The sequence below is a fragment of the Lampetra planeri genome, chromosome 5 (assembly GCF_965212315.1).
Source record: "Lampetra planeri chromosome 5, kcLamPlan1.2.h2, whole genome shotgun sequence".
In the NCBI taxonomy this organism is placed as follows: Eukaryota; Metazoa; Chordata; class Hyperoartia; order Petromyzontiformes; family Petromyzontidae; genus Lampetra; species Lampetra planeri.
Window position 1 is genome coordinate 677,938 of NC_136111.1, and position 12,572 is coordinate 690,509.

The 12,572-nt window shown below is 57.3% G+C and overlaps 1 protein-coding gene across 1 annotated transcript in view; it reads right to left on the bottom strand.

The window, feature by feature from the left end:
- The window catches only part of LOC144718608 (myomesin-1-like), a 52,109-nt gene that overhangs the window by 30,166 nt on the left and 9,371 nt on the right, over positions 1–12,572 (bottom strand). Inside the window, exons 6-18 of the mRNA XM_078593996.1 lie at positions 12,197–12,289; positions 9,176–9,264; positions 8,664–8,705; positions 8,139–8,294; positions 7,529–7,690; positions 6,131–6,272; positions 5,464–5,663; positions 4,859–4,915; positions 4,031–4,155; positions 3,508–3,691; positions 2,786–2,960; positions 2,534–2,655; positions 1,140–1,157 (exon numbers count right to left, since the gene is read on the bottom strand). Coding sequence (XP_078450122.1) covers positions 1,140–1,157; positions 2,534–2,655; positions 2,786–2,960; positions 3,508–3,691; positions 4,031–4,155; positions 4,859–4,915; positions 5,464–5,663; positions 6,131–6,272; positions 7,529–7,690; positions 8,139–8,294; positions 8,664–8,705; positions 9,176–9,264; positions 12,197–12,289 — 1,565 coding nt within the window. The remainder of the gene's footprint in view (positions 1–1,139; positions 1,158–2,533; positions 2,656–2,785; positions 2,961–3,507; positions 3,692–4,030; positions 4,156–4,858; positions 4,916–5,463; positions 5,664–6,130; positions 6,273–7,528; positions 7,691–8,138; positions 8,295–8,663; positions 8,706–9,175; positions 9,265–12,196; positions 12,290–12,572) is intronic.

A 12,572-nucleotide genomic window follows, 5' to 3' on the forward strand; every position in this document is an offset into this window, starting at 1 on the left:
GACGGAGCCGTCTAGAACCGTCGTGGTGGTTCTAGACGGGTGCCCCCTGCGGCTGCGGGAGGAGAGAATCGCCCGGAGGAGTGCGAGGCACGCAGCAGCAGAGTGACTGAAGCAAACGAAGGCCGTGGTGAGGTGAACGCGCTTTGTGCTTTAAAAAGTAGTCTTACATTGCGGTGATTAAAACGTGCAAACTGGGTTCTCAGGAATTGCTTTCTGCTTGCGAAGTTGTTAAAATGACAGGAAGGGCGGAGTCTGGGCAAAGTGCAAACTACAATTGTCACTCCTTTAGTCAGTTGGAAGGTTGCACATGGAAGTGATCAATTGTGCTCATTCATCTTTCTGTGCACGTAATCATCAATTACTCGCGGCTTGTGTTCATTATGCTCACGTAATGGTAAGGTTATTGGCACTAACAAGTGTCATTTGCGGGTAGTTTTTAATATTTATGTTCCTGAGAATTCAGCATTGCAATAATTGTCCAGCAGTGATAAAAGTGACTGCAGATACCGTGGGCGGATCTTCAGAGTGTGTGGCCGTGTGTTACAGCTGTGGACTTGACACAAGTGATAAGGCCACACGTACAACGACAGTGCAGATGACACCGTTGGCACTCTGTCACGTTCTCCCAGTGGTGGCGCTCGGCGCTCACAACGTAAAAGTGTGGGGCTTCAAGCGGCTCAAGGAGGCCTCGATACATGAACAATGGGGGTGCATCCAATAGCAGCTCATCGTCAAATCCTAACACAACCAGATAATTATACCATAACGAGCCCATTAATGTATCTCATCACTATCTTGTCTTCATCTCTCATCCCACTAAGTTTTGCTATATTTTTCTCATCTAAGTACACCCCTATCTCTTTTCTTAAAGCGTGTCTGCAATTAAATATGATGGGGGAGGGCCCAACAACAATGATGTCTGCACGGGCCTCCCAATGGCGCTCTCGTGACCGAACTTTGCCTCCCGTGATTTGAGCAAAGCAACACGGCCACGGCACATCGGCTGTGGCAGGCGGCGAGTTTGTGTCCGCACTGCGGCGTTGGGGGAAGGCGTCGCGAGTGGCGGGCGTGCGGTTAGACGGTGGTGGTGGTGGTGGTGGGCACCGGCGGTGCTTATGGTGGTAGACGGGAGGACTTACCGTCCAGAATGCCACCTCCTGGCAAAGAGACGGATGTTACAATGACACCGCAACATAGCGGAGGGGATGGCGATGAACGTGTGTGTGTGTACGATCAATGTGTGTGTATGTAAGATGATTGTGTATGTATGTAAGATGAATGTGTATATATGTAAGATGAACGTGTATATAAGATGAATGTGTGTGTATGTAAGATGAATGTGTGTGTATGTAAGATGATTATGTGTGTGTGTGTAAGATGCATGTGTGTGTATGTAAGATGAATGTGTGTGTATGTAAGATGAATGCGTGTGTATGTAAGATGAATGTGTGTGTATGTAAGATGAATGTGTGGGTATGTAAGATGAATGTGTATGTATGTAAGTGTTCTTCATCGGAAGGTCCGGCGGTCACTCGCGGCCCCTGGTGGCCTTTAGTGGGGCCCCCGACAATACACAGCGAGTGAAAACACCGCCCATCATCATCCTCATCGTGCTGTCAAACCCCCAGGGGTTTCAAATGTGTGGCGGCCCTCACGCTCATGATGTCTTATCGGCGAAAGTGGCCCCGGCTCTGAGAACGAGTGAAGAACACTGATGTATGTTGAACTTCTGTTGTGACCGTACGTAGCCTACCGTGCTAGTGGGAGGTGTGGGGGGGAGGACAACAAGCGAGGAGCAGTACGTGCGTTCACAGCTGGGCCGCATTCGCGGTGCGTTGACGGCCTACACGTGACTTAGTCAAAGGGCTGCCAATGACGGACGGCTGCTCGTGTTCTGGCCGTGATGACGAGGCACACGCTGGCAGGATAACGGCGCTAGAACACGCGACACGTTCCACCCTCTGCCTCATGATGATGTCTCATTGTGTAGTTTCGCGTGGGAGGAGTACGCGGAGACAACCCACCACGCATACGAGGGGGTATTATTGAAAGCTCTGCACAGATAGATTCATGAATCCATTGCTGTCATGCTATACACTGTATTGGCTACCTCGCAGTCCATGCCTACAACAACTTGTATGGTATTTCCAATCTCATATCCAAGTCTGCTTGGCTTCTGAGATCTGATGAGATCATAAATATTCAGGTTCAGTTGTCTTAGATAGAGGACTCCTACCACTGTCAGCAGTACCACTGTTAGTCTATCGGCAGTCTGTCGGCAGGTCGATATACTAACTCTTCCAACGTGCCTGGTCTACGTTAATGCGAAGGTCAAATCGCAGGCCAAGTACCAAACTCCCCTCTCAGCAGCGGTGTGAGCAGCGCGGTAGAGTCGTGACAATGACACGTCTCTACCTCTAAACGAATATAATCAATTATCAACTAAATAAAAGCAATATAACCCACAGTGCTTGCAGCAGCTGATGGTGGAGGTGGTCGTGGTGTTGGTGGTGGTGGAGTGGGTGGCGCTCACTGATGGCCGAGTAGACGGTGATCGGCTCCGAGCTGGGCGAGTGGGGGCCCGGCCCGGCCGCGTTGATGGCCTTCACGCGGAACTCGTAGCGCTTCCCCGTCGTCAGCCCCTGCGCGATGAACCTGCGGGGAACCGAGGCCGAGTTGAGAGCCGCCACGCAAGCGACCAATGTATGTCGGCCGATGTATTTTTGTTCCCCCGTGCGCAGGAGGACACGTGACCGTACGAGTGCTGCCCCTGCGTGTGTGGCACCTGGTGCCCTGGATGGGCTTGTTGTTGCAGGGCACCCAGACGCCGGTGCCCTCTTCACGTGCGTCCACGTAGTAGCCAAGCAGCTCGCCCTCCGTCTCGACGGCATCCCACGCCAGCTGCACCGACGTCTTGGTGTTGCGCGTGGCCAGCGGCCGCGACGGTGCCCCAGGCACATCTGCGGCTCGCAGTCGAAGTGGAGCGAGTTTCAGTGGCGGGGAGAGGGAGGCCGCCGGCCTGGGCCTCGCCGCACGGTGCGGGCTGGCGGCCTCGGCTTCTCGTCGGCAGAGGAAGCGAGCAGAGCTACAGCGGCCGCTGACCTCGTCTATGAAGCGAGAGCGGCGCTCCATCTCGGAAGTAAAATCCAATTGCGAAGAGACTATAACCGTCGGTGGAGGAAATGAGTTCGAAAACGCCGCAGAGAACGAACAACACGACGACAACGATGGTGGCAAAAGACAGAGATCGGCAGCATAGGCTATGGAGAGAGCCACGGTGGGAATAGGGCGCAGCGTGGGAGACCGCGCGGACCGTGCGCGCTCATGGAGTGTGCACACGCGCGGAGTCGAGGGGCAAGGCCACGACTCTCCGTCCGAGCGGAGCACGACGCTGGCAACTGAGACTCTCCCGGTCCCTTGAGCTCTTATCTGGGTTGAATTAAATAAACAAATAACCACAAACAAACACCGGGAGAGCCGCATCGCGTGCGGTGGACCCGCACTCACCCAGCCGGTCCCCAACGCTGACGGGGCCCGTGGCCTCCGAGGGCTCGCTGATCCCGCACGAGTTGCTGGCACGCACGCGGAAGTGGTAGGCCTCGCCCGCGTCCAGGCTGAAGGTGGCATAGCGCGGAGACTTGAGCGGCATCTCCAGGTTCTCGCGCTGCCACAGGCCCGACGAGCCCACCATCTGGAGGGGAGGGGCACGCGCAGTCAGTCGGCCTCCACGCTGTCCATGCACCACCCTTGCTTCTCCGTCTCGCCATTACACTATGTAACACAGTTTTTGTTCCTGGGTAGTAAGTGTTATTTCGCAATTGCTTATGCCTAAAAGGTATAGAAAAAGGCTATTATTCCCCACAAACTTTTGTGACCAGGACAATGATATTTTGAAATTTACCTATTTTAAATGGGAAAACGGGCGAATTTGTGTCTTTTCGTTCATAAAATCAGAAAAAAACATATTTCGATTTGGGGCAAAGCGCCACTGTGGTACACGTGCGGATCTCAATCGGGGACGAGGCGCTACCTTCTCCACGTAGTAGACGAGGCCCTCGCTGCCCCGCAGAGATGGCGGCTTCCAAGAGAGCACCACGTAGTCCTTGGTGGCCTCGGTGACAGAGAGCGCCGTGGGCGGGCCCGGGATAGTCCCCTCTGCACACGCGGTCAGCACGGCCAGAAGCGCCGCTGATGATCCCACGGCACCATCGCAATCCCTCCCTCTACCCCTGCTGCTGCTGCTGCTGATAAACTGCTGAACCCGTGCAAAGTTGACACCCAAGCGGCGAGGTCTGCTCTGACTGTGTCCGACCACCTGGCATCAGGTCTTGGCTTCCTCTCGGCCACCGGCGTCTGGGTGCCACTCAAAACGCCTGCCCCTCATGGCCTCCCCTTCTCCTGCACCTGCACACTTCTGATTTACCTCGGCACTGCTTTGCACTTATATATATATATTGAACTACATTTGCACTGCACGTAGCCAATCGGAGGTGCTTTAGTGCTGCATGATATTTCTTACGTCCAAGTCGCTCACCCTACCCTGCGATGCGCCTTAGAAACTTCCTTTGTCATTGCGATTTTAAAGTCTGTCTTAAGGAGGCCCTTCCTCCACGAGGGGACGTGAGCAAAACAATGCAGGGCTGCACCTTTACCCTCACCAATCATATGGCAGCCCATCCCACTCACCCGATACCCCTTCCTCATACACCTGTCCCTTAGCAACACTGAGGGCTCCTCTACTGATACACAGCGGCTTACGCACTGCGCCAGTCTCAGACCGGCGCTCCCTCTGGACGCGACAACGCGAACGGGTGAGCATGCACACGCGGCGCCCTGGGCGAGATGACCGCACTCGTACCTTCCGGCTCCTCCTCCGTGACCATAATCTGCCCGGTCCACGGTGCAGCCGGCATCTCTGTGAAAGCGAGAGCAAAGCGTGAGACTGATTCTCAACAAAGTGTACGAACCCCCCCCCCCCCCCCATATAGATGACGTTTAATATTACAATTATAAAGCAGTTGTGCTTTGTATTTTAATAGAAGATTGAATTACCAAAAAAACTCTGAACAGCGGACCCCAATGCAATAATTGAAGAATGAACTCAACGAAACGAATCGCTCTCTCCTGGCAGATGCCTGGGCTGGGTGTGCGTAGACTGTGCAACACAAATCGGGAGGTTCATTAATGAGAAAAAACAATTCTTCCTCCAAAGCATTGCAGTGAAGACACTGCAATGCTTTGGAGGAAAGCCTAAGTGGCTTGCGAGGGAGTCTCGAGGGGATTGTGTTGAGATCCCTGGTGCCCGCAGGACTGGGCTGAGACCACCAACTCGCTCCACTCGACAAGCCAGTTGCAACGTGGGCGGCAGATGTCAAAACCAACCCCAGGAGGTTCTCTGTGGTGCCGGCTCAGTGCCCGTGACCCCGAGCCCTTGCTTCCCCACCGGGGGGGGGGGGGGGTGACCTTTGCGGTGAGCGCGGGCGGAGGGGTCGGCGACGAGCACGGGCTCCGAGGAGCGGGAGGCAGGGCCCACGCCGCGGGAGTTGACGCTTCGCACGCGGAACTCGTAGGAGTGTCCCTCGGCCAGCCCCGTGACGGGCAGGCGCGCGAACCGCACGGGCGCGTCATTGCACTGCACCCACTGGTCGGTGCCCACCTCCCGCCTGGCGCCGGCGCGAGGGGAGGCAGCGCGGCACGGGTCACAGGTCACGGTGGCTCGGGTCGGGCGGTCCCAGCCGTGGGACACACACGCTCGGACGCACGCACGGCTTAACGGGGTTTTGGTTGTTTTATGGGGGGGGGGGGGGGTTTTCATGTTCCTGGAAAAAATTCGCTGAACACATTTTCCAGGACGGCTACCTCAACAAGAAGGTGATCCTGGGAAAAGCAGGACAGGTGGCAACCCCCCTCTGCCACTCACCCACCTACTCACTAGCTCGCCCACCCACTCACCCATCCACCCACCCACCCACTTATTCACCCATTACAGTTAAACACATTTTCTTGAGTGGTGTTTGATTGACCTAGCAAAGCAAGAAAAGACCTACAGATTTCCCACGACAGCTGCCTCCTGAGCAAAGCAGATCAGGTGACGACCCCAGCCCCGAGTTGGCAGACGTCGGCGTCTCACCGGTCCACGAAGTAGCCGATGACGGGACTGCCGTGGTCGTCGCTCGGGTGCTTCCAGGTGACGATGACGTAATCCTTGTTGACGTCCTCACACGCCACCTCGAGCGCGGCGCCTGGCGCCCCCTCCACCTCCGTCTTCCCGTCTGGCACGGGGGGGGGGGGGCACACAGACGCGTCGCGTGGTCAGGTGCTTACCGGGCAGGGGACGCGTCTGCTGCGAATGAACAGTTGCGTAGTGATTTTTTGTCTCCGGTGGGGCAAGTCTGGAGGGTGACCCATTAGATGTTAATTCAACAACAGGATGCATTCTTACATCAATGTGTTCAATTAATTAAAAAAAAGTTGGACATTTTGAACGTGCAAAGATGTGACCCCAATTACATAACATGATCTTGAACATGGGTCCACATCTCTGCTTGTTCACTTCATCTGGGCCTAAATATGTGGCACCATTCACACTTCCATCACCGAGGCCTCAACTCTTTTCGATAGCTCTGAATTGTTCTCCTTTAGGTTGACTGCTCCCACTGCGGGCATGTGGCAGTGTCACCACTGGCGAAGAGATGAGCACCGCCCCCCTCACAATCGTCTAAATGCGTTGTGCGTGCACACCAACAAAAAGACAAAGATCCCCCGTGTAACCTTAACAGACTCTTGGGGGAAGTGCTGTTCGCGAGCACCTACAAAGGCCGCGACGGCACACGAGACAGTGTCCCCACTGGCTAGCACCGCACATCGGCAGCCTTTATCTCCTGAGTGGCTGTTTTCACATATCGCACCAGGTACTCATTTGAGGCTGAGCCGACCTCGGTGAGGCCCAGGACCAGTTCAGATATTCTCCACCGTTATCGGTGATGAGTGGGAATTGAACTCGGGTCGCTGGGTTTGTAGCGCGGCACACTAACCACTGCACAAAGACAAAGATCCCCCGTGTAGCCTTAACAGACTGTAGGGGCAAGTGCTGTTAGCGAGCACCTATGAAGGCCGGAACGGTACACGAGGGGGTGGGTGGCCAGCACCACGCCAGACCGCCTTTGTCTCCCCAGTGGCGATGTTCACACCAGGTACTCATTTCAGGCTGAGTCGACCTAGGGGAGGCCCGTACCGGTTCAGATAATCGTCACTGGTGTTGGCCGTGAGCAGAAATCGAACTCGGGTCGCCAGGTTCATAGCGCAGCGTAGCGCTAACCGCTACACTACCGCTCCCCATAACCACTGCACACACACACACGCACGCACACACACACACACGTGCACACACACGCACACGCACGCACACACACACACACACACGCACACACGCACACACACACGTGCACACACACGCACACGTGCACACACACACACACGCACGCACACACACACACACGCACACGCACACGCGCGAATGGACCCTCACCGCGGACGAAGACGTAGGCGCTGTACTGGTCGTAGGAGAGTCCGGCAACGACGCGCAGCGTGTAGAGGCCCTCGTCCTCCTTGTTGAGGTGGCGCAGCGTGATGGTGCCCCGCTCGCCAACGCGGCTCGTCTCCACCCACTTGGAATCCTCCAGGAGCACATCTACACACACCACCGCCACCGCCACCATCACCAAAATTGCCGCCACCACCAACACCATCACCACTGTCACTGTCACCACCATCACCACCGCCACCACTGTCACTGCCATCTCCACTACTGCCACCACCACCGCGAAATATACATGCCAATACATACACACCAATATACCGCAGTAACGCATGGCCTTAACGACACCCCTAGGATGTGATTGTCTGAAACTCACAGACATTATTCGTGGATGACTGGAACTTAGACTTGAAGCCACCATCTCGGCAGCCCTTACTCGGTGCTCCGGCCCCTGAGCTAGACGGCCTCATCGAGACAAAACGCTTTTGTCACCATGTGGCCTACTCAATAACAATGATGCCCATTATCCAGAGAAGCCTCGCTGAGCAACCGACTTGCTGCATTGGGCGAGAGACCGTGTGCGGTGGGAGTCGGTGCTGACCGTCGCGGTACCACTCCAGCGTCGGGTGGAATCCGGGGATGCTGGGCTGGAGCAGCACGGTGCAGCCCAGGCTCAGCGTGTCGCCCTCCTTGCCGAACGACACCTGGAACATGTCCATGAGGTGGATGTCGAAGTAGGATGGGATCATCGTGGACACTGCTCATGGGGATGAGAAGAAACAATTTCGGTTTTTGTCATGAAAAAAAACGAAGTTTTGCGAAGTAAAAAAAGCAAGCGAAGACTACGTGGCACGGCATGGACGGGATGACGATGACGAGAGGGAGTTAAATTCGGTTTGATTTGGTGACGTGGGTGAGTAACCTTCAGACCCAGCGGAGTACCTTACGAGAGATGTTACATCGTGAGAGATCTGGTGAGTTCGGGCACATCCACGTGACTGGTCATAGGCCACGACAGTGTCAACACCGACACGAAATATTCCGGCCCGTAACTTCACTTTCTAAATATACATTTGGTGTGCAATGGTTTCGATGTAATGGATGGGTGGTGGTTGGCAGCACAGACCTTCGTGGTATCCAGAACCTTCCTCCAGAGCTCCCCTGAAGCCTGCAAAAGCAAAGAGAAGGAGGTGCACAGTCCTGGTCAGTGATGGACCCGGCCCAGACCATCATTCCTCCATGGTCTATAAAATCAGTACCACTTTGTGTGAAGTCAACAGTGTTTGTCCTACTGAGGAACTGGGCCCTGCTGTAGGTATTGAGTATTTCCCACCACTGTCTCGTGGTCGCCTCATCAATGAAACAAATAAAAAATATATATCTACTCTTACTCGTTATCGTCACATCAATTCACGGGGTGTACATATTGGTCCTAATGTAGACGATGGGCGGTGAGGGGGAGAATGTTTGCACATAGAGTATACTGTATATGTGTGTGTGTGTGCGTTAACGTGTCGTGGTATGATACGGACTCCGTGCTCGCAGGCGCAGTCGTGGGGTGACCAGGGCTGTGGGGGGGCGGGGGACTGTGGGGGGGGGCTGTGGGGGGCTGTTTGGGGGGGGGCTGTGGGGGCTCACGTTTGACGACGAGCGAGGCGAAGCACGAAGCCTCGCCCTTGACGTTTATGGCCGAGATGGAGTACTGTGCCGTGTCATCAAAGTCGCACCTGGGGGGTGGGGAGGGGGGGCGCCGTGAGCGGGGAAAGCGCTGCGCTCGGAATCCGCGGCCACCACGGTGCATAGGCACGCAGGCGCTGCCGTGGGTACGCGCCGTGCGTGTGCGTGTCTGTACACGCCGTGCGTGTGCGTGTCTGTACGCACCGTGCGTGTGCGTGTCTGTACGCGCCGTGCGTGTGCGTGTCTGTACACACCGTGCGTGTGCGTGTCTGTACGCACCGTGCGTGTGCGTGTCTGTACGCGCCGTGCGTGTGCGTGTCTGTACACACCGTGCGTGTGCGTGTCTGTACACACCGTGCGTGTGCGTGTCTGTATGCGCCGTGCGTGTGCGTGTCTGTACACACCGTGCGTGTGCGTGTCTGTACGCACCGTGCGTGTGCGTGTCTGTACACACCGTGCGTGTGCGTGTCTGTACACACCGTGCGTGTGCGTGTCTGTACGCGCCGTGCGTGTGCGTGTCTGTACGCGCCGTGCGTGTGCGTGTCTGTACACACCGTGCGTGTGCGTGTCTGTCGCGCCGTGCGTGTGTGTGTCTGTCGCGCCGTGCGTGTGTGTGTCTGTCGCGCCGTGCGTGTGTGTGTCTGTCGCGCCGTGCGTGTGTGTGTCTGTCGCGCCGTGCGTGTGCGTGTCTGTACGCACCGTGCGTGTGCGTGTCTGTCGCGCCGTGCGTGTGCGTGTCTGTCGCGCCGTGCGTGTGTGTGTCTGTCGCGCCGTGCGTGTGTGTGTCTGTCGCGCCGTGCGTGTGTGTGTCTGTCGCGCCGTGCGTGTGTGTGTCTGTCGCGCCGTGCGTGTGTGTGTCTGTCGCGCCGTGCGTGTGTGTGTCTGTCGCGCCGTGCGTGTGCGTGTCTGTCGCGCCGTGCGTGTGCGTGTCTGTCGCGCCGTGCGTGTGTGTGTCTGTCGCGCCGTGCGTGTGTGTGTCTGTCGCGCCGTGCGTGTGTGTGTCTGTCGCGCCGTGCGTGTCCGTGTCTGTCGCGCCGTGCGTGTGTGTGTCTGTCGCGCCGTGCGTGTGTGTGTCTGTCGCGCCGTGCGTGTGTGTGTCTGTCGCGCCGTGCGTGTGTGTGTCTGTCGCGCCGTGCGTGTGTGTGTCTGTCGCGCCGTGCGTGTGTGTGTCTGTCGCGCCGTGCGTGTGTGTGTCTGTCGCGCCGTGCGTGTGTGTGTCTGTCGCGCCGTGCGTGTGTGTGTCTGTCGCGCCGTGCGTGTGTGTGTCTGTCGCGCCGTGCGTGTGTGTGTCTGTCGCGCCGTGCGTGTGTGTGTCTGTCGCGCCGTGCGTGTGTGTGTCTGTCGCGCCGTGCGTGTGTGTGTCTGTCGCGCCGTGCGTGTGTGTGTCTGTCGCGCCGTGCGTGTGTGTGTCTGTCGCGCCGTGCGTGTGTGTGTCTGTCGCGCCGTGCGTGTGTGTGTCTGTCGCGCCGTGCGTGTGTGTGTCTGTCGCGCCGTGCGTGTGTGTGTCTGTCGCGCCGTGCGTGTGTGTGTCTGTCGCGCCGTGCGTGTGTGTGTCTGTCGCGCCGTGCGTGTGTGTGTCTGTCGCGCCGTGCGTGTGCGTGTCTGTCGCGCCGTGCGTGTGTGTGTCTGTCGCGCCGTGCGTGTGTGCGTCTGTCGCGCCGTGCGTGTGTGTGTCTGTCGCGCCGTGCGTGTGTGTGTCTGTCGCGCCGTGCGTGTGTGTGTCTGTCGCGCCGTGCGTGTGTGTGTCTGTCGCGCCGTGCGTGTGTGCGTCTGTCGCGCCGTGCGTGTGTGCGTCTGTCGCGCCGTGCGTGTGTGTGTCTGTCGCGCCGTGCGTGTGTGCGTCTGTCGCGCCGTGCGTGTGTGTGTCTGTCGCGCCGTGCGTGTGTGTGTCTGTCGCGCCGTGCGTGTGTGTGTCTGTCGCGCCGTGCGTGTGTGCGTCTGTCGCGCCGTGCGTGTGTGCGTCTGTCGCGCCGTGCGTGTGTGCGTCTGTCGCGCCGTGCGTGTGTGTGTCTGTCGCGCCGTGCGTGTGTGTGTCTGTCGCGCCGTGCGTGTGCGTGTCTGTCGCGCCGTGCGTGTGCGTGTCTGTCGCGCCGTGCGTGTGCGTGTCTGTCGCGCCGTGCGTGTGTGTGTCTGTCGCGCCGTGCGTGTGCGTGTCTGTCGCGCCGTGCGTGTGCGTGTCTGTCGCGCCGTGCGTGTGTGTGTCTGTCGCGCCGTGCGTGTGTGTGTCTGTCGCGCCGTGCGTGTGCGTGTCTGTCGCGCCGTGCGTGTGCGTGTCTGTCGCGCCGTGCGTGTGTGTGTCTGTCGCGCCGTGCGTGTGCGTGTCTGTCGCGCCGTGCGTGTGCGTGTCTGTCGCGCCGTGCGTGTGTGTGTCTGTCGCGCCGTGCGTGTGTGTGTCTGTCGCGCCGTGCGTGTGCGTGTCTGTCGCGCCGTGCGTGTGCGTGTCTGTCGCGCCGTGCGTGTGCGTGTCTGTCGCGCCGTGCGTGTGTGTGTCTGTCGCGCCGTGCGTGTGCGTGTCTGTCGCGCCGTGCGTGTGCGTGTCTGTCGCGCCGTGCGTGTGTGCGTACGGATGCCGGACTTCACTTCAGCCAAGTGTGCTCACGTTGGTGACCCAGAACGCGCATTCACCAGTTGACTCAGTGGGGAAGCGAGCGGCTCGCAATCGGAAGGTAAGAGTTAAAATCCCATTTGGGGGTTGACTCAGCCCATCATCCCTCAATGGTCGATAAAATGATTACCACTATGGTCCCTGTCGTAGGAATGGGGAATTCCAACCACCGGTTAAGGGTTAGAAATGAGCACAGCCTCAATGCTAATTGGAGCACGAAATCACATTGACACCACATCCAGTATACTTCTGTGGCTGCTCCTAGTCACGAGAAATCAAGTCCCGTATGCATCCTTGACCACTCATGAAATCGTGACAATCGAAATGCGCGCACCGTGACATGACCTCCATGAGCAAATTGACAAACACGTGCTCACCTGCTGATCTCCAGCGTGTTCACTCCGAATCGGCTCTCAACTCTGTACTTCTCGGGACACATCTCCGAGCTAATGGGGACGTTGTTCTTGTACCTTTAAAAAAACAAAAATAGGAAGTTAAAGCAGAAGACGATAAGCACGCTCCAGCCAGAGTGTTTCCTTCCAGCATCGCTTCTTAGAAACTTGGAACAGATTGTACCCGACGGTCTAGGGAAGAAAGCGTTGTGCCTTAATACTGCTGCTGCTATTGTTGTCACTTTAGACAGACAAACAACGCGGACACTTGCCGAACTGCACTGCAGCATCTCGGCTTTGTCATCACGCGGGAGAACATTGCCTGCCGCTGCGTGACTTCCTTTAATCCTCGCAAACCCGA